Source organism: Clupea harengus, chromosome 21 (assembly GCF_900700415.2).
Source record: "Clupea harengus chromosome 21, Ch_v2.0.2, whole genome shotgun sequence".
NCBI lineage: Eukaryota > Metazoa > Chordata > Actinopteri > Clupeiformes > Clupeidae > Clupea > Clupea harengus.
The window spans coordinates 12,067,353-12,092,352 of record NC_045172.1 but is presented as its reverse complement, the minus strand read 5'-3'; the positions used below and the strand labels follow the sequence as shown (position 1 = coordinate 12,092,352).

At 47.1% G+C, this 25,000-nt stretch overlaps 1 protein-coding gene across 5 annotated transcripts in view; it reads right to left on the bottom strand.

Moving 5' to 3' along the window:
* The window catches only part of LOC105911673 (protein diaphanous homolog 3), a 250,044-nt gene that overhangs the window by 122,604 nt on the left and 102,440 nt on the right, over window positions 1-25,000 (bottom strand). For all 5 annotated transcript variants that reach the window (XM_031558192.2, XM_042702906.1, XM_031558194.2 and 2 more), the window contains 8 exons: window positions 24,279-24,389; window positions 23,438-23,556; window positions 22,335-22,451; window positions 17,398-17,516; window positions 17,228-17,292; window positions 13,671-13,775; window positions 9,604-9,897; window positions 6,732-6,846 (listed from right to left, as the gene is read on the bottom strand). In XM_031558192.2, coding sequence (XP_031414052.1) covers window positions 6,732-6,846; window positions 9,604-9,897; window positions 13,671-13,775; window positions 17,228-17,292; window positions 17,398-17,516; window positions 22,335-22,451; window positions 23,438-23,556; window positions 24,279-24,389 — 1,045 coding nt within the window. The remainder of the gene's footprint in view (window positions 1-6,731; window positions 6,847-9,603; window positions 9,898-13,670; window positions 13,776-17,227; window positions 17,293-17,397; window positions 17,517-22,334; window positions 22,452-23,437; window positions 23,557-24,278; window positions 24,390-25,000) is intronic.

The window sequence follows — 25,000 nt, the reverse complement described above, 5'->3', positions numbered from 1 at the left end:
TTTTTATGACAGAAACATTTTACACCGTTCTACTAGTTTGATGTTAACTAGTTTGTGTGTGTGTGTGTGTGTGTGTGTGTGTGCGCGAATGTGCACCTGAGGTAATTAGGATATCCTATAAATTGCCAAATCCAGAACACACACCCGCAGGCACGCGCACACACACACACACACTGACACACACACACACACACACACACTTGCTGTTCTGTCACAGCAGTAGTCAACAGCCACCTGCATGTGAAGGCAACAGCTGCTCCTTGACTTTACAAACACAGGAAAAAGACAGAAGGACAATTCAAAGGAGATAGCGAAAGGGAAGAAGGATAGACTAAACAAGGAGAGAGAGAGAGAGAGAGAGAGAGGGCAGGTGGATGGATTAAGGGAAGGAAAAGTAAAGGAGTGGTTCTATTCAGTTGTTTGGGGGAGACTATGCTGACTGTCTTGCGTAATTCGTTATATATGTAGTTTTGTGTGAAAATGAGAGTGCGCAGGTGTGGAAACTGACTGAAAGACAGAGTTTCAGTGTCACTGTGTGTGTGCAAGTGTGTAGGTTGCCCTATATCCACACAGTGAGCCTTGACGATGTTGATCCGTCAATGTACGCACACACGTGTTCAGACACACACGCGTGTGTACACAAACACACACAGACACACACACACACCCACTCTCACTGCTGGCTCAGCGAGAGCTTTTACACCCCCAGCACAATGCCACTGGGAGGGCTTAGGATAACCCCGAACACACAGACAGTGCTCACATACACACACACACACGGATGCCAAAATCCAAAGCCTCTCAGATGAGCAAGGCCACCTGCATTCAAAAGGGTTACAGATTTCACGTTTCAGAGCAGGCCTTTGCGTGTGCGTGTGTGTGTGTGTGTGTGTGTGTGTGCAGAGATGTGTTTGTATGAGTTGGTGAATTAGTTCCCAGTAAAAGTTCTTTGTATCTACTGTATGTACACAACACTTTATGTATTTTGTATGCGTGTGTGTGTGACTCTTAACTGATGTGTAATGAGCGTGAGCTGAGGGAGTGCAGTGTTTGCATGAGTGTGTGTGTGTTATTGTTACTGTTACTGTGTCAGTGTGTGAGCATATGAACAGAATGTACAAAGACGACACCTGATTCAAAGGCCCGTTGCTGAGAAATAACCAGACAGAACCCTGGCAGTAACAAGCACTCACAGTTCACTTTTTAAATTGCACGTTGCTTCAGGGGATGTCACTGTTTACTTATTTAAGGGAAAATCAGCAATCATGTCAAGAGCAGAGTCAAGAGTGATTTGATTCTGACATGCCATGTGACAGGTAAACACGTTGACTTATTCAATAGGTGTGCTGTGTGTGAGTGTGCTGTGTGTGTGTGTGTGTGTGTGTGTGTGTGTGTGTGTGTGTGTGTGGGGGGGGGTCAAACTGACATGGTATACATGTGGAGGAGCTGCTGAGAGATGATAAATGGGAGGAGAAACAGGAGTGTATGTTTTCTCACCTTCTCTCACTGACACACACACATTTATACACAGAACAGACACACACAGAGACACAGACACACACACACAGAGACTAGGGCTGTCAAAATTGCTCAAAAATGACGTTCGAATATTCGCTTTAAAAAAACACATATATTCGAACATATTCAAATTTCTGGTTGCGCATTAGCCACGTCAATAACAGGAAATTAATACAACGAGACATAACTACTTGTCTAGGTTATTTATTTAAGTTTAAACATATTTAACAACATATTACCGACACAAAAATAAGTAAATTAACTAATGGCCAAGAACGCAGAGCTTGCGTGCTCGCACACACGCACTCTTTCTTTCTCTCTCTGTCTCTCTCCCTCTGCCGCACCGTCGCGCTCTCTGCGCATAGCGGTTTAAATGAACGACAACAAGGGATACGGTACCTCGGTTCCAGTGCTTCACAGAACTCCCTGAAGCCTATCCCATCCACCACACTGATCGGACTCATGTCCTTGCATATGAACGAAATCAATTTTTGCGTGCAGGCCTCCTGTCGTGCCGCAGACAACAAACTTGTGACGGACGGCGCAAAATATGTATCCAGACATGGCTGTTTCGCTGAAGTTCCACATATTATGCCATATTCACTTGGGTGCACATTTTGAAGATGTAGCCTCAAGTTGCTAGTTGTTGAATGGTAAGCTAACGCTAGCTTACATAGCTTACACACTAATTTATCTGTAGGCTCAACAAGTTTACCATCAACTGCCCAAAATCCGAAATATTTCCAGACATCACTCTTTAGATTTTTGGGGGTTACAATCACTTTCTCTGCTGCGGTCAAGCAGGGTTCTGCACTTTCTGCCATCTTCCACCAAGTCAACTGTCAGCAGTGAGGCTGTGCCAGACAGTGCAACTCCTGTGACCTGTCCCTGACCTCAGGCGCGCGCCCACCCGCAAAGCAGACAGTGCTGGCGCTGTTTTTTTTTTTTTTTTTTTAATTCGAATATTAATTTTTACATTCGAAATTCTATTTTTAACAACTATTCGAATATATATTCGAATTTAGAATATTCGTTGACAGCCCTAACAGAGACAAACACAGAGACACAGACACACACACAGACACAGACACAGAGACACAGACACAGGCACAGACACACACACAGACACACACAGAGACACAGACACACACACAGAGACACAGACACAGACACAGAGACACAGACACAGGCACAGACACACACACAGACACACACAGAGACACAGACACACACACAGAGGCACAGGCACAGACACAGAGAGACAGAGACAGACACACAGACACAGACACACACAGAGACAGAGACATACACACAGAGAGACATAGACACACACACACACACACACACACACACACACACACACACACACACACACAGAGAGAGGCACAGACACACACACAGAGGCACAGGCACAGGCACAGACACACACACAGAGAGACAGAGACAGACACACAGACACAGACACACACACACACAGAGACATACACACAGAGAGACATAGACACACACACACACACACACACACACACACACACAGAGACAGAGGCACAGACACACACACACACACACACACACACACACACACACACAGAGAGAGGCACAGACACACACACACACACACACACACACACACACACACACACACACACACACACACACACAAACACAGGTTCCCTCCTCCTGGCACACTGGCATCTGGGGGAGGAGAAGAGCTTGGCTCCTGCAGATGTTTCCAACTCCCAGAGGTCACACCACCTGCGTCTCACACACACACACACACTTGTACACCTGCAGGCTACAACATCTGTGTGTCCCACTCATCAACAGCTCAACACAAAACCAACTCCCTAAGGCCATAGCACCTTAGTGTCTCATACCTACACATACAAAAACAACTCCTGCAAGCAGCGCGTGTGTGTGTGTGTGTGTGTACCACACTCAAAAACAACACAAACACACACGCACAACCACACGGAGACACAAACCAATTCTGCCTGCAGCCTAAAACAGCTGGCTGCGACACGGCACACAACAACTCCCCGGAAGCTTCGGCATCTGTGTGAGACAGACTCCAACCCTTGCTTCACACAGGTGCCTCACACAGACAACACATCCTTTTCCAAATCCCCTCCAACCTCTTTGCACACCACTATGAAGCTGATGTGTTTCTAAAGTGCACCAGATGGTCTTCTTAGAGCCAATTACATTGTTCATATTGCTTAGACGCATACACGTTTCCCTGCTTTTACATCCACGGTCCTTGGTGATGAGCCCTCCTCCCGGGGGTGAGCTGTCATTGTCTACTCCTTCTATCGGGGTAATTAGCCCAGGCTGCTGCCTTTAGCTTATCTGGGCAGGCTGGGCAGCCCAGGCCCCTGGTCTCTGGACAGATCTCTACTTTTAATAGCCGAGCAAGGTTTGCGTTACGACACCTTGGTGAGCAGGGAGCAGGGAGCACACAGACACACACACAGACACAGACACACACACACACACACACACACACACACACACACAAAGAGTGATTGCCAAACACAGGGCAGAGGAGAAGATCTGTCTGCTCCCTGCCTGCCTGCCACCGGGGGGAAATTGTGGATTCAGCTCAATGCCCTTCTGTTTCATTTTTACATCGCCATTATCATCAGACAAAACCAGACGATGTCTTATCAGACAACACAAGCCGATAAAGTCCCAGCGCAAGGGGCTTCTGTGGGTGAGCGGGCACACCTTTCAGGAAGATGCGCTCATCTGACTGTTAGCCAGGAATTCATTTATACAATGAAGCAGAGCAACACACATCAGATCACCTTTCAGCTGAAAAACCTGCCAAAGCAGGCTGGATGCCATTCTCATGTTAAAGAGCACTGAGGCTCTGTGAGCTGTAATGGAGGTGCTGAGAACTCTGGGCACTGGGGCAACTGGGAGAATAAGAGCCTCCCTCACACACACACACACACACACACACACACACACACACACACACACACACACACACAGATACACAAATGCAGCCAAGTATGCACAAGCACAGAGGCCCAGGCCCAGACACACACACACACACACACACACACACACACACACACACACACACACACACACACACGCACACACACACACACACACACAAAGATGCAGCTCACAAAAAGCTCCATCTTTGTACCGGCACTTAATTATGCATCAGCCGTGCTCATGAGTCATGACTGTGTGCATTAAAGATGGATGATAATAGCACAGGTAACAGGCATCAGGTGCGCTGAGCAGGATTAAACACACAGTAATTAACAGAGGAGAAGAAGAAGCGTATTCTGGTTCAGAGGCAGCAGCGGGGTATGGAGGTTCACTCAGAGCCTTTTTAAATCATGTCCATTATTAAGCAGCAGCTACTGGACCAGCTTGCTGAAAAGAGAGTGTGTGCGTCAGTGTGTGAACTGAACTGATTTGTGCTTTCCTAAAGCCCATGTACCCGTCCGTGTTCTTCGGCGTGTTCACACGTCTAATGATTTGCGAGTGTGTGTGTGTGTGTCTATGCGAGTCTGTGTGAGAGTGAGAGTGAGGGAGACGGAGAAAGAGTGAGGGAGGGTGAGAGAGAGATAGAGAGAGAGAGGGAGGGAGGGAGAGAGAGAGTGAGGGAGAGAGAGAGTGAGGGAGGGAGAGAGAGAGTGTGTGTGTGTGTGTGTGTGTGTGTGGCGGCCTCAAGTGGCATCAGGTTGTGACAGGTAGACAAATGGCGGATGAATAATTGACGTTCGGGGGAGGCGGCACACAGCGACATGAAGACAAGCAAACGAGAGGAGAGGGATTATCAGAGGGGAGTTATAACACACACACACACACACACACACACACACACACACACACACACACACACACACACACACACACACACACACACACACACACACACACACACACACACACCTCCCACTGAGCCCCCACTCATTTCTGGAACACTAATAGCTCTTCAATGATTCATCTGCACAACATCAGCTACAACGACTAACACGCACAAGCACACGAATACACACACACACACACACACACACACACACACACACACGAACACGAACACGAACACGAACGCGAACACGAACACGAACGCGTACACACGCCCGAACTAAAGCACCAGGGCCATGATTCAGAGTTCCTGTGTCTTCAGATAAAAACAGTTCCAGTATTCCCCACCATGGCTCTCCTTTGTGCTCCCCTTGGCTCTGTCAGTCTCCTCCTGCTTAGACTGGGTGGAGCCCACAGCTTGTGTGAGGTGTTTGCTAATGTCTCTTGCTTAATGGGCTGGGAAGACAGGCCCCACCCTGCCGCCTTTCGCCTTCAGCACCCCTCTGGGATTTTCCTTTCGAAGGAAACACACAACTCTCAATGTCTTTCATTATAAGTATTTCATTCTCCTCTGGGAACTCTTCAATTGGATAGCCCATTCGAGACCGTCAATGCACCCATGTCTATGGCCAGTCAATAAATCATTACAAGTCGCAAACTAAACCTTAAGTGCCCCTACAGTGCCTGTCAACTATCACAGACACAGCTCTGACCTTTACCATCACGTAACAAAAACAACACCAGGACACATCATAACCACGTTATCAAAACACAATTATCTTAATACTAACTCTAGCCCTAAGGCAACTAAAGCTTGCCTAAGAGGATTTTGCATTCCTCACTGTCAATAATGTGTTCAAATCCTTCATTAAGTCTTTATTGAGTTGTCGGTCAGTCTCTACGAGTGGCCTTCTTTCATGACAGCATGCCACAAGCCTGGCATGTCTGGTGAGGCAGGCTGTGCCAACCCCGTCAACATGCCAACCCCATCAACATGCCAAAGCCCATCAGCTCATGTTTGTATGCAGGCGTCCTGTGTTAGTGTGCTGTATGACGGGGTTGGCCAATCAGAATCTGCATACAGCGGGTCTGGACCGGGATCTCATTGCCAATGCTGTTTCTCACACACACACACACACACACCTTGGGAGGTCAGCTAATGACCTCGTTATCGTTCAGGGACTCGCCAGTGGTGAAACCTGATTAGTGAACACAAATCCATTTGCATGCGTCTCAGAGAGGTCCGCAGACAAAAAAGACCATGAACAAAATCCGCAGACAAAAAAGACCATGAACAAAATACAAATGCGCGCGCACACACACGCACGCAGACAGACAGAGAGGCAGACAGACGTACAAACAGACAGCTAAGGACTCACCAGGTCGGTTGGAGCTGAAGGTGTTGGCCAGTCTGGTGAGCAGGTCAGGGTTCTCGTAGCGCCCCTCGTTGGCCACAATCCAGAAGCAGCTCTCTGACATCTCCTGCGGCCGGATCTAGGGGTGACAGAGGGTACGCGATGAATGAAGACAAACACAAAGTCCACAAGTGTGTTCAACACACACACACACACACACCACACACACACACCGAGGACCTCTGATGGCATACCTGCTGCAAAAGTTGCTAGGGAAACCAGTGGAAGTGCAATTCACAGAAATAAACATGACGATTGGAGGGGAAAAAAATCTAAATTGAAAATGTCTCTTTGAGAGAACATCTAAAATGCTACTGCAAGGAATATAACGAGACATGATGTGTCTTATGTGCATCATGATGGCTCTCGTGTACATGGAAGCGTAGATGCCCTCTCAGTCATGTCTGATCAGTGCAGCAGCTCCAGACACACACAGCTCTACTCTACGCACACACACACACATACAACACTCTAACCTCCACAACACACACAGCTCTACTCCACGCACACACACACACACACATACAGCTCTACTCCACGCACACACACACACACATACAACACTCTAACCTCCACAACACACACAGCTCTACTCTACGCACACACACACACATACAACACTAACCTCCACAACACACACAGCCATCAATTTAAATAACACAGCCTCCATCTAAACAGGGCATAAATAAAACATAAAGCACTTCATCATCATTTACCAATAACCCCCAGTGTAGAGAGAAAGAGAAAGAAAGAGAGAGAGAGAGAGAGAGCGAGAGAGAGCGAGAGAGAGAGAGGAGAATGAGAGTGAAAAAAAGCATAAACTAATATAATGAGACAGGATGTGAAGTGCATGCATTAAGAAAAGCAATTATGTGCTGGCCATTGCCTGCTCACTCTCACTCTCTCTTCCTCTCTCACGCACAGAGTTGAAAAAGGGCACGAATGAGATGGATGCATTAGAGTTGGTTAAAGAGACCAGTATGTTGATACATAACAAAAAGGCCGAAGGTATCTGTGTGACGGACCTCAAGGGTGTGTGTGTGTGTGTGTGTGTGTGTGTGTGTGTGTGTGTGTGTGTGTGTGTGTGTATATTTGTGTGTTTATCCAAATGCTTTCAAGGCCCTGGTCTCATTTACAACAGGAAACGGATCCTCTTTCCTCGGTGGACCTTGAATAATGCCCGAGTGCTCACAGGTACCCCCGTCCACACAGCAAGCATCTTGCCAATGCCCGTGGCCGCCTGTTTTAGGCACGCAAGGTTAGTCAAGCACAGCCAAGCTCCTATCAAATAAACAAAATTCCAATTCTGATGGAGAGAAAAAAAAATATTTTTCCGTAGACAGAGAGCCTTCTTTGTCATGCAGCCTCCATATTGATTGTCAGAAGCTTTCCTATTCATATTTCATTGTGCTATGGGTATTCTTCTTATGCAAAGTCTTATCGCATTCAAAACTTCAACAACTTAGGAAATCCAAAAGGTGACAGAGCTGGCAGCGTGTATCCATTTAGACGTCTGGCTTTGGCAGTATGAATGCGAACCACATGTGAGAGCAGGGAAATGTTGTGTTGATGAGCAATCTGGGAGGTCATTATAAACTTTGAGGCCTTCACTAATGAGAGATAAAAGTTTTGGGCCTGGATGCATAAATATTGCAAAGCTATGCCCACTACATCTGCAAGTGACTGTGTGTGTGTGCTCATCCATCTGTGTGTGTGTGTGTGTGTGTGTGTGTGTGTGTGTGTGTGTGTGTGTGTGTGTGTGTGTGTGTGTGTGTGTGTGAGCTCATCCATCTGTGTGTGTGTACGCGTTATTGCGCATCAACACAATGGTGCGTCTCCACGTCCCCTTAAAAAAACTAATCACCAACAGGTTTCAGAGGAGCCCAAGCATATGCTCCGCATCTCCCCAACATCTGCATGGCGCGGCCGCGTGGGGAGGGAGATGAAATATTAATAACTGATCTGGACTAATACCACTCCAAAGAAGACAAGAGCCAACATCTGGAGCCGGGTGGCCGGGGCCGTCGGACTGCCGCGCTCTGATCCTCCGTAGCGGCAGCGCGGCTTTTCAATGCCCGCCGGCAGAGCATCAGCAGCTGCTGCAGCATGGAAGCACTTCTGACAGACAACATCTGTGTGTGTGTGTGTGTGTGTGTGTGTGTGTGTGTGTGTGTGTGTGTGTGTGTGTGTGTGTGTGTGTGTGTGTGTGTGTGTGTGTGTGTGGACTTTGTCTTTGTAAGACGCAGATGTACAGGCAGGAAACAAAACACACACACACAGTGCGTTTATGTTCACACTCGTCCGCACACACACATATAAACACTGGCAGGAGTGAAAGAAGTTAAAAATCAAACCACATTTCTGGAAACTAAACTACACAAATCAAGCCACTTTCCAAAAGATCACTGACTATGTGAAGAAAGAGAGCCTTTGTCTTCGCTCACTCTGCTGCTCCTATAGATTCACTCCCAGCCTCTCATTCAGCGTACTCTTCGTACTCTTCAGCGTACTCTCTCTTGTACACACGCACTCTTCAGTCTGACTCCCTCTCTCTTGTACACACGCACTCTTCAGTCTGACTCCCTCTCTCTTGTACACACGCACTCTTCAGTCTGACTCCCTCTCTCTTGTACACACGCACTCTTCAGTCTGACTCACTCTCTCTTGTACACACGCACTCTTCAGTCTGACTCACTCTCTCTTGTACACACACACTCTTCAGTCTGACTCCCTCTCTCTTGTACACACACACTCTTCAGTCTGACTCACTCTCTCTTCACCATCATTTACGCTCTCTGTAAATCTCACAGGTTCTGTTCTTTTCCCCCAAACTCACCTTGGACCAGTTGAGGCGTTTCATGGAGGTCTCAGGCTTGAACTCCTTCTTGGCCCGCAGGCCGAAAGGCAGCTGGTGGTGCGTGGGGGACGACAGGAGTCCGCCGGGGGGCGGCGGCGGGGGCATCCCGCAGGGAGGGGGCATCATCCCGGGCATCCCGCACGGCAGAGGTGGTGGCGGGGGAGGGGGTGGTGCCCCGACTCCTCCGGGACCAGGAGGAGGAGGCGGGGGAGGAGGAGGTGCCATTGAGGTAGAGGAGATCGCACTGGGTAAGGTGACGGCAACTGCTCCAAACTGCAAAGGGAGGAGAAATGTAGGGAAAAAATGAGAACATGAAACGGAGGGATGGAGTGACAGGAAGAGATGAAAGTAGAAAGAGAAAGCGAGTGAAAGGCAGGAGGAGAGTTTATTTTGAGGTTATGGTTAATATAACAGTGGTCTGATGGACTAGAATAAAACGTGAACACAATGTAATCAGCCCTCTGTGTGAGCGCGCTGTGGGTGTAACTGCAGCAGCTTAGGGTTGGTGGGGGGTTAATAAGCTATTGTAATGCAGCCGAACAGGATGGCACTTCATCAATAATACATCCCATCTGCATTATAATCACATCTCAACCATAATCTGAAAGGATTATCAGAAACAACCACTGCCCGACACGAACTCGCTCAAACTCAACACACACACACACACACACACACACACACACACACACACACACACACACACACACACACACACACACACACACACACACACACGTCCAGCACTATGCATACATTATGGCCGCTTTTCTTCAAACACTAAAGACTTTCTATACTTTCTCCGCAGTGTAGTGTCTTTACACTGCGGTAGATGCTGGCTTAATCAGGCAGCAGAGAAGCTGTGTAGCGTGCCAAGGGCTGACCCCCTGCTGTTGTCTGCTGGCATTACAAGCATCAGCAGCGGCATAGAACACATGCAATGTGTTCTCAGAGTAGGGGACACACCCACAGTATAGTTTCAGAGCTAGGACAGAAATACTGGGAAGAAAGGTAATTTAAGATGTTCAACTGACTTTTTTTTTTAATGGGGGGAAATGAGAATGAGAAAGAGAGATTCAGAAAGTAGGGGGTGCATTGGAGAAAGTGTTCGAGAGAGAGAGAGAAAGAAAGCAAGAGAAGAAGAGAGAGAGAGAGAGGGAGAGAGGGAGAATGCGAAAGTGGCAAAAAAAAGGAGACAAGCGTATGAGCACAAGAGGGAGAGAGAGAGAGCTTCCAGCCCCAGAAGACATGGATCAGTTTGACTGCCCATGGTCCAAAGTGTCACTTCACCCATTGGACGGTCATTATTTACAGATTGATTGCTGTATTGATGCAGTCTGCAGCTGGCCAAAAAGCCATTGATCAAACACACTTCAGTTGATGTCCTATTTGTCATGTCAATCTAAAGGGTTGTGATTGAATGGAAGGAGTAAAACAAAGAAAAGAGCAGGCTGTTTTACAGACCCTGACTAACACGGAGACATGGGTGCGTGAGTGTGTGTGAGTGTGTGTGAGTGTGTGTGAGTGTGTGTGAGTGTGTGTGAGTGTGTGTGTGTGAGTGTGTGTGTGTGTGTGTGTGTGTGTATATATATATATCTGGTTGTGCACACTCACTCCAGAGAAAATGGAATGAGCATACTGTTGCTTTTATTTCTGTCCTAATCTCAAGGCTGCCTTCCAAGCAAGGAAACTGTGATTGACAGTAACCAAGGGCAACAGGAAGAGTCCACTTCTACTCTGGTTGTCTTCGTGCTGATAGGCTGGGTAAAGAGCAGAGCTCCGGCCTTCACTTCTACACTCTGTGATCGGTGTGTGTGTGTGTGTGTGTGTGTGTGTGTGTGTATCAGGCACTGATATCCAGACAGGTAGTGCTCATTGCCATGACTCCAGTGATCAAACAAGACTACGCTCCAATTTATACCCCTCAAAGATATGGAGAAATCTTACGCAGTAACCAGGGCAACTAAATGCTACAAAATTGTGTGGTACACGGCAAATGGTTTATTGATCTGGAAAACAGCTCTGTATTAAAAAAGCTGAGGGAAAGGAAGGAGGAAAGGTCAACCAGTGGTAGGGAGTCACAGTCTCCTCCTGGAGAGAGAGAGAGAGAGAGAGAGAGAGATGGGGGGAGGGGATAGAAAGAGGGAGAAAGGGATACAGAGAGGGAGAGAGAATGAAGAAAGTGGTGAGAAGAGAGATGGGAAGGAGAGAAAGGGATAGAGAGAAAGGGAAAGATAATAACAGGGAAAGAAAGGATGAGCGAGGAAGAGAGTGATTTTGAGAAAGAGAAAAGGGAAAGAAAGTGGAAGGAAAGGAAAAGAAAGAAAGTCAGAGGTAGAGTGTGAGAGAGAGTGAGAGTGACAGTCAAACCGTGGTGGTGGGGAGAGGGGTGTCTGGATGGCCTTCCTGTGATATGCTGCTGTGTCTCCAGTGAGGAGCTGACAGCAGGGAGCAGCACACAAACTGGCAAACTGGATCAAACTCAAACTCTCACACACACGATACACACACGACACAACCTGTCCACACCAACCCAACTAACCATAAAGACCTTTCATCCATCCTCTCTCGCTCCATCTCTCCCTCCACAAGGACTTCCCTCGACCCCTGACATGGCCTCGCATGAGCTACTGTTTGGTCTGGCCCGGGCACAGACCACAGGCAAGGAGTTTTCTCATTAAAAAGATCTAAATACGAAAGGCACGGGGGAAGTGTGTAAATATTGGCTTTAAAAAGTGGCGAGTGAGCCTGGTGGTCTGGAGAAGCACCCTGTTTAATGCAGGAGGGGTAATCCCAGCCTCGCAGCAGCTCAAGGACCCACTCCCACTGTGTTTACTCGCGCAAATTGAAAAATTATCAACTGAAAAGTTATCAGCTAGGGCAGAGAGCGAGAGAGAGAGAGAGAGAGAGAGAGAGAGAGAGAAAGGGAGGGAAAGCGGAGGGGGAAAGAGAGCGAGAGAGAAAGAGTGTGAGCATGATAGAGAGGGGGGGAGAGAGAGAGGGAGAGGGACAAGAGAGAAAAAAAGAGAGAAAAAAAGAGAGAAAGAGAGAGAGAACACGCAGCTAAATAAATTGCTTTAAAAACAACTTCCTTTGTAGGCCGGAGATGAGAGCGGGAGGCAGAGGGCTGGCACTGTGTATCTGCTCCCTGGCTAATTACAGTCAAGGTTGTAAAACACTTCATGCATTTAAAAGACATAACTTGCCATGTTCACAATAATCCCCTCCACAATGAATAATGCTCCAGTTAACCCCTACAGGTAACTCAGATACATGCAACATTCTGGCAAAATTTCAGCCTTTTACTTAAAAACACAGCTCTGTCTCTGGCACACACCACACACACACACACACACACACACACACAGAAAGAAATAGTATGCATACCACTAGGCTACTCAAGGCTAGGGCTGCTGGATTATGGCAAAAATCATAATCACAATTATTTAACACGTTTATTAATTTGATTTATTCCCCTAGGATGTCTTTCAGCAGCGGCGTGGTTGTACACACGGGTATGAGCCTGCGACAGTGAAATGTGCTATACATGATGAAAGAATGAACAGATGCCTACGTGGGTAGATAGGTGGAGGATACGTGGCGAGGGGCTTTAGAGTTTAAAGTTTTAAAGCGTTTTTAGGGAAAGTCTGAAGCATAGGGTGGGTGAGAGGATGTACTGTATGTGGGTGTGTAGCTGTGGGCAGGGGGGGTCCGATTCTTATGCACTTAGGTACGGGCCAGGGTAGAATGAATCCATCAATCGACTGTATTTGAGTCGAGCTTTAGATAGTGTTATCATAATGAAAATCTTCATGTAAGTGATAAGGTGAAACGCTGGGTTTATGTGCATTTGTATGTTCGATAGAGAGTGAGACAGATAGGGAGAAATACAGAAAAGGATGAAAAGACAATCATTTTTTGGAATGGACAGACTGAGAGATAAAAAGAGAGAGATGGATGTAGTGGACAGACTGCGGGGGGGGGGGGGGGGGGGGGGGTCAGTAATGTATGGTGTGTGTGTGTGTGTGTGTGTGTGTGTGTGTTACCTGAGACCTGTAGGCCTGCACTTCGGCTTCCAGCTCTGTGATCCTCTCATCTCTCTTCAGAAGCTGGGCCTCAGCTTCCTGACGCCCAATGAACTCCTCATCAAACTGCAGCAATACACAAACACCGATACACACACACACACACACACACACGTGAGAGTCTGCACAAACATTAAACAAAGATTATTCAAACCTGATTCACTGGAAACATGTATAAAACATTGATCATTTCTTAAGCGTTAAGGGGGAATAAAGAAATACACATTAAGGGGCATACAGTACATACGCAAGAGGAAGGAAGAGGACATGAACAAACTGAAACCAGGGACAGGGCACAGCCTTTCATACCAACATGATGTTCAAATCTCTGTAGCAAAATATGATGATCTACAGCAGGGGTTTTCAACTGGTTTTGTCCCAGGGACCACCATTCTGACTAGAAAGTAATCCGCGGCCCACTGATGTGCCTGTGCCTGTGTGTGCGCGTGTGTGCGTACGTGTGTGTGCGCGTGTGTCCGTGCGTGTGTGTGTGTGGAGAGAGGGGAGACCTGTCGGAGTAATATCTGGGCATGGTGAAGTCCACACAGCCTGTCTATTCGTGGCGAAATGATAGACAGCGACAGTCCATTCATCGTCTCAGTAGTCTTGTAGGGATAGGGTCTAATAGGCATGTGGATGATGAGGGGGTCAGGGAAGTGAGTTCAGGTCAGTGGGTGTGTAGTAGATTCTGGTACACCAGGCTGTGGGGGTGTTCATAAGCAGGGTGGGTAGGAAAAGAACTTGAATAAAAATTCCGTGTAGGGGCCAAGGGGTTTTCAAGTTTGGGTGTGTAAGATTAAGTTCGAGAACTTCAAATAATTTACATTTAAATTCAGGTCTTGGGGAATATCTAGGATGGCATGAAAAATTGTTGCTACTCCACCTCAACATCCTGTGCTGCGGGGCATGTGGCCGTTAACATGACTTGAAGGGGTAGGCTCATTCAAGGCTAGGTATTTGTCTAGGTTTCTGCCATGTTTTGTGCCATGCAATTACAATAAGTATCTGAATTTGATTGTCTGTTATGAACTCATTTACAAGTGTAGCCTTGACCGTTTGTATTGGTCGGGCTTGGTACAGATAAACTTTTTATCTTCATCAGATTTTCCTGTGCGATACCTTCGGCACATCAGTGTGATGTGCAGTAGTTTGCTTAGATGTTCTGGGTAAAGATACCGTTTGTATACCTATGTAATACATGAACACCATTCTAATAGCCAGTAATTGAGTGATGATAATCTTCTATCCATCTCATCACCACTGATACTGGGTATGGGACGGGAACATACTACTTGACGTCTGACATTTGCTTGGCAAGAGTAAACACTGACACAAAATAGAACTTTGCGATTTCCGATTAGAAATGGGGATGGGCCACGGACATCGATTTATTTCGACTACGTGCTCGCTTTACCGTGACCCATTTGTGCTGAAATTCACGCTGCAGTGTTGTTACCGCAGGTTTGCTAGGAGGCTGAGAAGCGTTGGGTAATGCAACCACATCTACTGACTGGGTTTCGCCCAATTAATGCAGCCGCATCCACTGCTTTATGAACACTGTTTTTCACGCGTGAGGTAAGCGTGAGGAAAGTGTTTACACACATTACATAAACTGTCACCTTTCAACACAGTTTTGATGTGTGGGCTATATGTCACAAACATGACAGAAATATAAAATTATCATTTTTAACCGTTTTAGCAATTGCATGCAAGTGAAAGTGGCAGCTAGTTAGTAGTTTCCCGTTGTGCAATCTCTCTCTCTCTCTCTCTCTCTCTCGCCCTCGCTCTGAACAAGGGCAATACAACGCAACTGATTTCTGGTTGCAGCTGGGCAGCTTTCTGGTCTTCACTTTTCAGACCACTCATCAACAATGGATGATGCTGAACCGATTGTGTATTGGCGGCCATTATTAAAGGCAACGCAGAAAGATAGGGCTGGCAGTAGCAGCACTGCAGCAGAAACATCGACGGTGCATACAGCCAACTCTTTCAAACAGGAAACGACGTAGTCCATGTGGTCCGTTAAAAAGGAGTATCTGCATCCAACTGTAGCAGACATCTGAGCATTACAGAGCATGCACAGACACAGACACACACACACACAGAGAAAAGGCTGCGGATAGAAGTGATGCTTTCTCCTGTTTATTTGTACTGCCATTTAAGAGCCAATGAAAAATGACTGCCTGACTTTACACAATACGCTGAGCGAAAGAGATGAATGTGGCCACACAACTCGCTCTGAAGAGCTCTCTGAGTGGAGGTGGGAGGCCCTTCCTGTGTGTATCTCTGTGTGTGTGTGTGTGTGTGTGTGTGTGTGTGTGTGTGTGTGTGTGTGTTTATAAGGCTTTTTCATTTACTGGCTTGGAGATAGGAGACCAGTGCAAACTCTTTGATGGAAGCTGATTAAACCTGCAGGTGGTCTGCGGATATATTTATGCCGCAGTCTCAAGCTGAGAGAGAGAGAGAGAGAGAGAGAGAGAGAGAGAGAGAGAGAGAGAGAGAGAGAGCGAGCAAGGGGAAGAGTGTGGGAGAGACGGAGTGGAGTGAGTTAAGGTGAAGGCAGTCTGCACACAGGACAAAGCTGCTTCACCCAAGTGAAATAAAAATAAATAGAGTGGATGGCTTTGGAAACACAACACCCAGAGGGTATTACAGGAGAGTGGTGAAATCCAATCACTCTGTGAAACGCTCACCACTGTCCCCTCCAAATAACACACACACACACACACACAGATAAATGGCTTGTGAGACCTTGATACGTACATAATTTTGTTTTTCAATGTATGAAGAAGACCTTTTTATTTGTTTGTCTTTACATGTGGTCTTTACACTTTGTCAGAGGGAAACCTGGTTAAACACTAATCACACTCAAGCAGACACACACACTCAGCGCCCTGTGTGTGTGTGTGTGTGTGTGTGTTTGTGTGTGTGTGTGTGTGTGTTTTGTGTACACTCATTCTTAACTGCATCCTCCTTGTGAGGGTGTGTTTCTGTATTCAATTTAACAGAATGGCTGTCCTTCAGACACTGATGGACATGAGCGTACTGAGGAGAGCTAAGGCTAGATGTCATTTGTTTGTCAATCTGCAATACTAAAATGACCCGTCCTCTGTGGATGCGTACTGTGGAGGCGCTGGTGTGTGTGTGTGTGTGTGTGTGTGTGTGTGTGTGTGTGTCTTTCTGTGTTGGCAAACTCACTCAAAGGCCTGTGGTTTTCAGTGTCAGATAAATCAAGCATTCTTGGTCGCCTTCATTTTCTGGTCCTCAATTACCAAAAAATCAATGCGGCCCCCTCTTTTTAATCTCAGAAATTTTGTTAATTACCAACGACTGTTTTAACGATTTCTAGTAATCCGTCTTTAATTAAGGAGGGCTAAATGGTGCATTCTGGAGCAGCCTTCAAAGGCTTGCCTCTTCATTAGGACGGAGGCCCTGTACACAGAGGACACATAAACAAAAGGAGAGGACGAGAAAGGAGAGGGGGGGGGGGGGGGGATAGAAAAAAGAGCAGTACTTGCCTTCTGTGCCAGTTCAGACGCCCTCTGCTCAAACTCATCAGCCCGAGCTTTATCCACACATACATCTGGGGGGGTCGAGTAGGGCAGATGAGTGGCACATATTTGACACCAATACATATACCTTATCCACATGCATACACACTAGGATACACTGTCACACACACACACACCTATCAGGTGGTTGAAGTCCACATCGAGACGTTTGCGGTAAGTGAAGTCCGGATCTGTGCCACTGCGATGCAGAACAATCTGCGACACACACTCGTCTATGATCTTAAAGTACTGAGGCCTGAGAAAGGGACAAAGAAACACGTGGAATGGCAAAGACAATCATCACTGAAATGATAATCAGAGCTTCAGACTTCAATAGATCCAATCAGAATCACCCCCAAAAAAATCATCAAACATCAAAACAACTCCCTTTCGATTTGCACGTGATAATCATGACACATGAATAGTGGGATTCATTGAGAGACATCCTTGAGATTAATCAAAGACCAAAAATGCTCAAAAGGCTCGAGTATAGCCCCCAATTCTCCTAGGACACCAAGGGGGCAGAGAATGGGCACTCCTGGACACATTATGATGAGAGGGGCAGCCTGGTCCATCAACCTGTTTGAGGCGTCCTTGATCATGCCTGTGCTGGCTTTCATCCATCAGCCATGGCTTTGTCAGGCTAGTCACATCCTGTGCCATCACCATTGTGGACAGTGGAGGGGATTTGCCAAATGGCCTATATTAAGAGCTTTGATGCTATTAAAGACCAGAGAGAATCACCTCCACCAAACCAGAATCGCCAAACCAGTTCATCACTCTGGTTCAGTGTGAGTTTAAGCACATGTGCCAGCAGTGCAAGTAAAAAAAAAATAATAATAAAATAAGATTTTTAGAATATGTCTATTTGATAGTGAGTTTACACAAAAATATATATATGATGTGCATACCTCTTGCTTAAATTTTCAAAAATATCAGAGCGTGTCAAAATGTGTCTTTTGTTCTTTATTTTCTGATGGTGAGAAGCAAGGGTGAAAGGGTGATGTATCAGACTCTATAACAGAAGAGGAAATGTTCAAGTGTCGCTCCGCATCAGCAGCCTGGCTTGGCCTTGAATTAAGTGTGAGAAAGTGTGCATGGATAAGCTGACCCCACGGCTTTTATGTTATGTCCCAAAGATAAATCACTGGCCACATGTACAAAGTCTCACCGCGTGGGCTTCCCCCACCATGTGTGCACTGTGAAATGCATGGAGACACGCATGGCACCATGGCTAAGGGGAATGCATGTGGAGCAGTCAGTGGACTGGATAATGGACCTGCTTGCCTCTCTCTCTCGCAGCCTGTTTCTCATCTGTTTGTGGTAAGCATGTGCGCGCGCGCGTGTGTGTGTGTGTGTGTGTGTGTGTGTGTGTGTGTGTGTGTGCGCACACACATAAGTATCTTACACAATGTAAGTCCAGACACACACACATTCACACGCAGTGTACCACCTGACTGTTAGAAGTCATGTAAGAGATGCAGTGTTGCGCGGTCACTGGACTGGATAATGAACCTGCTCGCCCCGACGCTCTGCCTTATTTGCCTCGGTGCCTCCTGCCCTTTCACTCGTCTGTGTCACCGTCTCTTTTAACCCTCTCCTTTCTTCGCTTCTTTATCCGCTGTCTTCTCCCCTTTCCCCCGCCCCCCTCTTGCCCCTGCCCCTGCCCCTGGCCTCTTTTCCCTGGCCAAGTGGATCGGTAGGACGGGAGCGGAGTGGCTCGATGTCCCTGTGTCTGAGATTAAGTGGGCCGCGGCTCTTTATTGATTTTAGGCTGAGCGCCATGGAGTGGGCGCTGGCGCCGCGAGCGATGGCGGCCCTTGTTAAAATCTTATCTAAAATCAAGGTCTCTTCAACCTTTCCACTGCCACCTGCCTCCCCGTAATTGGACACATTAAAGCGTCCGAGAGGCGGACTTGTGTGAGAGGGTGTGTGTGTGTGTGTGTGTATGTGTGCGTGTGTTTATGCCCACACACATGATGAACGTGTGCAGGTGTGCATTTGTGTGTAGGGTGGGATTTTGGAATAAAACAGATTAAAGGCAGGGTAAACCACAGATGGACACTGGCGGTGCAGAGCCTCATAGAAGTGTGTGTGTGTGTGTGTGTGTGTGTGTGTGTGTGTGTGTGCAGCTGAGTGATTATAAATAGGTAGACTTCAAATGGAGGTAGAAATCATTTGAAGTCCCACAGCTTTTGAATGTAAGAAGGTAGGTGTGTGTGAGTGTGAGTGTGAGTGTGTGTGTGTGTGTGTGTGTGTGTGTGTGTGTGTGTGTGTGTGTGTGTGTGTGTGTGAGTGTAGGAGTGCCTGGCTGGGGAACTGTTCGCAATGATAGGTCAACACTTTTCCCGGGGAGCGTGACCTGCTGTTACTCTGTTAGTGGCTAAAATGACGGTGTTAAATCCCTCTGTGTACGCCAACCCACCAGGCCAACACCCCCTCATTTTCCCACTACTGATCCAGCCATCTCCTGCTTTCTCTGTTTCTCTCTCTCTCTCCCAGCGACTCCCCCTCCATCCCTCTCTCTCTCTCCGCATCAGAGGGCAGATTGCTCAACAGCTTGTTTCTCGGCATGGGTTTGGGGGGTTAACATAAACACACTCCACATAACCACTGAAAAGCTGTAATGTGATTTGCAGTAAATGGGCTATGGCCTCCCTCATTCTCCACCGCCCTCGCTCTAGACCGTGTCTATCGGGACTCACATTCTCACTCTCTGTCTCACTCACTCACTCATTCCTTCTACCCTTTTTGTCTCTTTGACTTTCTCCACCCCTCGTTACATCATATATATGTTGCTACACCACTCACTGAGAGCCTTTGGAGTAGCCATAAACACCGTCCCGCAATCTTTCAATCTGTCTCTCTCTCTCTCTCTCTCTCTCTCTCTCTCTCTCTCTCTCTCTCTCTCTCTCTCTCTCTCTCTCTCTCTCTCTCTCTCTCTCTCTCTCTCTCTCTCTCTCTCTCTCTCTCTCTCTCTCTCTCTCTCTCTCTCTCTCTCTCTCTCTCTCTCTCTCTCTCTCTCGTTCGTTCGTTCCGTCTGGTGGCTGGCTGGAGACCTGGCCTGGCTGTTTTAGAGTGACTGACAGATGTCTCGAGGCATGTTGGCCATAGTGATGGCCATAGTGATGGCCATAGCGATGGCCATAGCGATGGCCATAGCGATGGCCATAGCGATCTCTTTGTCATTCGCACATAAAAGGGAAAGGGACAGAGATGCTGGAGGGTTTCTGTGGAAGGTGGAAAACGGAGGTAACGAGGCTGCTGGGTAGGAGGTGGAACATGGTGTCTATCAGGTCTATCAGGAGAGGGTTTGCTCTCCCAGCTGTTCTCCTCCTTGCACATGTGTGGAGACAGAACCATAAAGGAGGCCCTGACTGGCGCAGAAGAGGAACGGCGCCTCAGCCGAAAATGAACAGAAAATAAAAAAGATACTCGATAAACTAAACTTATTTGTATATATTTATATATAAAAAGAATGGATATGCAGTGCGATGACAACTCAAAGTGTGTATTCAGGAAAGGCATTAGTTTCTAGCGTTCATTTTCGACTTATTTCTGGAGCAAGGTGTAAAGAGCGTGTTTCGGAGGTGTCACTGGACCAGGAGTAGAAGAGCGGGCCAGAAGGCAGAGCCACTCAACAGATGGCATCTATGTTTAGCCCGATAGAGAGGCGCCCATCCTGCGTCACCTCCTCATCCACACACAGACACACGACAGAGGGAGGGAAATATATATATATATATATATATATATATATATATATATATATAAAAAATAAAATAACGCCTGCCCGAGCCACACAGCCAAGCACAAACAAACGTGTCACTGTTATAACCTTCGGCACCGGAGTTGTCCACACACAGGCTAATTAGAGAGAGATGAAGGCAGGATGGGGAGAAGCATATGGCTCGCCTGGCTAAAAAAAACACGCCAATCAGGATAAAAAAAAGCCGGTGAGGGAGGCGCCGCGTGATTGCTAGAAAGTTCCACCCGCGCCAGTGGAATACAGGAGGCGAGTATTTTCTCCTAGGAGCTGGTGTAGGAGCGAGGCAACCTCGTAACAAGGAGCTCAATTATTTGCCTTTCCCAAAATCATTGCCTGAGAAATGAACACGGATTGTGCAGTCGCACAAAAACGAGGCTCCTCAGCAGTACGGTAAGAGCACTGTGTAATGAGTTTCCAAATGTAAACACACACACACACACACACACACACACACACACACACACACACACACACACACACACACACACACACACACACACAAAACAGCACTGGCAAAAAAAACTGGGTGCAGTTCTGCTGTATGCTTTTATGTAAATTCTGATATGGTTTTAGGAAAAAGTAAAAGCAGGATTGAAAAAGTAGGTGTGATTATGGTTATCCATGCAAAACACCTCTGAGTCCACATGACACTGATAAAGGCAGGAGGATCAGCATGTTCCAAAGCCTGTGTGTAAGTTGACAGCAAGAGTGAAATGATTTCCTTCCCCCACATGGCTCCGTGAAAGAGGCACACCGCTGGTGCAGTCGCGCACCAAAAGCAGCACCTCTTTGGCAGCACCACAACATTATCTGGCAAAGCACTTTCAACACAGATAACGGAGAGGGAAATCACTAATGGCAACCAGAAAATAAGCAGTGTTCAGTTCTGCAGTAGTTCTGATGCAGTCAGAAACTGCGTCAGCAGGGTGAAATGTCAGAAGAACTGCGGTAAAAGGTAAAATATGGAATCCTAAGTGGTGGCAGTGTGTGTTATGCACATATACTAACAACCTCAGTCTTACACTGCCTAGAAGACACTGCATCTGCTTAATGGCAGTAGCAGGAGCCTCCTGATTGCAACGTGACGCACAGACATGAGTTGGTATTTACGTGTGTATATCTTAAGACAAACAGGACCAGGTCTGGTACTGACTCAGGTTTGTTTGTTTTCTTTGTCCTGGGTTGCATCAGCATGTATAGTTTGTTTGACATGCCATCGATGTATGCAGGAGTATGTAAACAGGATGTGTGCGGGTTAATGGTGGTGTTTTGGCGATGAGCGCAGGTGGCGGGGGCAGAGGTTACCTGACGAAGTAGTCGTTCCTGACGAGCATGAGGTGCTGCAGGATGGAGAGGAAGTGGCCCTCGGCAGCTGTCTCCCGCACCACGCTCAGCACGATGTTATACACGTCCCCCACATCAGTGAGGAGAGTTAAGGAACAGCACGGAAAACAAGCGCGCGCACACACACACACACACACACACACACACACACACACACGCGTGTGTGTGTGTGTGTGTGTCTCTGAGATTGAAATGGCACAGCAAGGCCATAGGTTCAATTCCCAGAGAGAAAACACAGACACAAGAAAATCATCACACCTGCAATAATGCAAGTGACTGGATACAAGTATCAGCTAAATAAATTAATGTAGGTGAATAAACAAGGATTCATAAAGGAATAAGATATTGCATCAACACACACTGCCATTTACACATGCAAAACGAAGAAAATGCACACATTAAGAAACCAAAACTAGTTCTATAGTGAGACCACAACTGACCCTTACTCCGTTAATGATGCATTTTGTTAAAAACAAATGTGCTTTTAACATTGCACATTTATATATTACATGCACACCCACACATACCGAGTACGACCCGATTTGTCAGGCCACAGTGGGGGTCTTTAAAGCACAGCCTCTAAGAGTGCACCCATGAATCAGAATAAATGATGGCAGAAATTAAACAGGATACAATAAAATACATCAAACACTTGCATGCACTGGCGATGCATTAACAGTGTAATACTCGCTTTGAATGAGTGACACTTCATTGCTCGAGATTAAAAAGCTTGGGGTGGGAGCCTGTCAGTGGAAGTGTGTGCATGAAGAAAGTGTGTGTGTGTGTGTGTGTGGTTGAGTACTGAAATTAGTGTAGCTAGGGCTTTTGAAGCTCTGGCTGGACAACTCATGCTGTGCCCATGCATTAAGCAAAAAATATGCATATGTGCATGCGTGTGCACGTTTGTTTGTGTGTGTGTGTGTGTGTGTGTGTGTGTGTGTGTGTGTGTGTGTGTGTGTGTGTGTGTGTGTGTGTGTGTGTGTGTGTGTGTGTGTGTGTGTGTGCACGCGCGTGCGTATGTGTGTATCTACGCAAGCCCCCATGGGGAGCAGTTAAAAGGATATTCCAGTTCGCTTTTGATGTCCTCGAGGCGGTGGGAGAACTCAATCATGTCCTCCTCTTTATGTTCCTCAAAGACCTTCAGCTGGATGTCCAGAGCCTCATTCCTCAATGTACTCAGATGCTGCAGAAGGAGGGAAAGGGAGGGAGGAGGAGGGAGAGAGAGAGAGAGAGAGAGAGAAATGTAATGACAAACATAGGCACAGAAAGAGAGGGTCATAAATAAGTAGATGGCGTAGTGTCATTTCGATTTCTCCCTGATCTCAGCTGCATATGGAAGTTCAGCATCAAACCCATTTCTCGTTCTTCTCTCTCGTTGCCCAGCAGAGAGAGAGAGAAGACAGAGGGACCTGAAGCTGAGTGCTCGCTGGAAGAATAGAGAAGACAGTGGGCAGATAGCGGAGTCTCTGTCTGCACCTTCGTCAGCCCATCTCTCTCAATGGGTGTCACTTCCAGTAGCTGCGGTCAGAGTTGTTTGGGCTGGGCTCTATTTGCATCGGTTTAATTCACCACCAGCCCACACAAGTCAACAGAGCATAGAAGAAGGGCAAGTCAGAGTTAAAACAAAGAGAGGAAACGAGAGAGTGAGAGAGAGAGAGATAGAAAGAGAGAGAGAGAAAGAAAGACAGAGATACAGCCTTGACACCATGACGGACTGAATACCACTCTATTCTCAGCAGCGGGTATCGATTAACCTCTCATGCAATAGTCATTAATTATTCCCTGTGCCATTTTCCGACACTTCACTCAAGTGGAGGTCTCATTTGAATACGCACCCAGGTGGCCAACTCCGAGGCTGAGAGCTGAGGCTCAATGGGGGCCTGTGAGTGGGAACGGAGAGCTTACCGGCAACACCTCCTTAAGGCCGCAGCGCATGAACTCATTCCGCAGGTGCAGCCTGAAGTCCAGCTCGTCCGGAGACGTCACCAGCGCATTTATCAGCTGCATGCACGCCACCTGCCATGGAGCACAACACACACATATTTCAGCACATGAGGCTAGTTGGTGAAGGACCAGAGCATGTGAAGGATGAGACAACTCATGTAGACCTTGGATTTCGAGAGAAGAAAAAAAATTGTTAAAATTAAACAAGGTCTGGGAAGAACAGGACGGAATAAAGAACGAGCTCCTCTCTGTTTCACAACCCACCATGGAAGCTCTTTATCTACAGACACAGCTCAATGGCTGAACACTTATCTCAGTGAGCGGTGAACTGGCGTGGAGGCTCTCTGCTTGTTTTAGAATGAGAAGGTTGTGTATGCATAGGCAAATGTGTGTGTGTGTGTGTGTGTGTGGTCAGTGACACGTGGAGGGGCTATGGCTGAAAACGGGGACGGGGTGTTTTTTTTGGGGGGGGATTTCACAGCTTAGTGTGTGCGTGTTGAGGCGGAAATGAGCGATTATTCCCACACACACCACACTAGGCTGTAGTAAGATTGCCAATTATCTGGAGTAGTGAATCACATCAGCAATGAAGTGTGGAGAGTGTGCTATGTTGCGTGCGTGTTTTGTGTGTTTGCGTGTGTGTGTGTGTGTGTGTGTGTGTGTGTGTGTGTGTGTGTGCACAG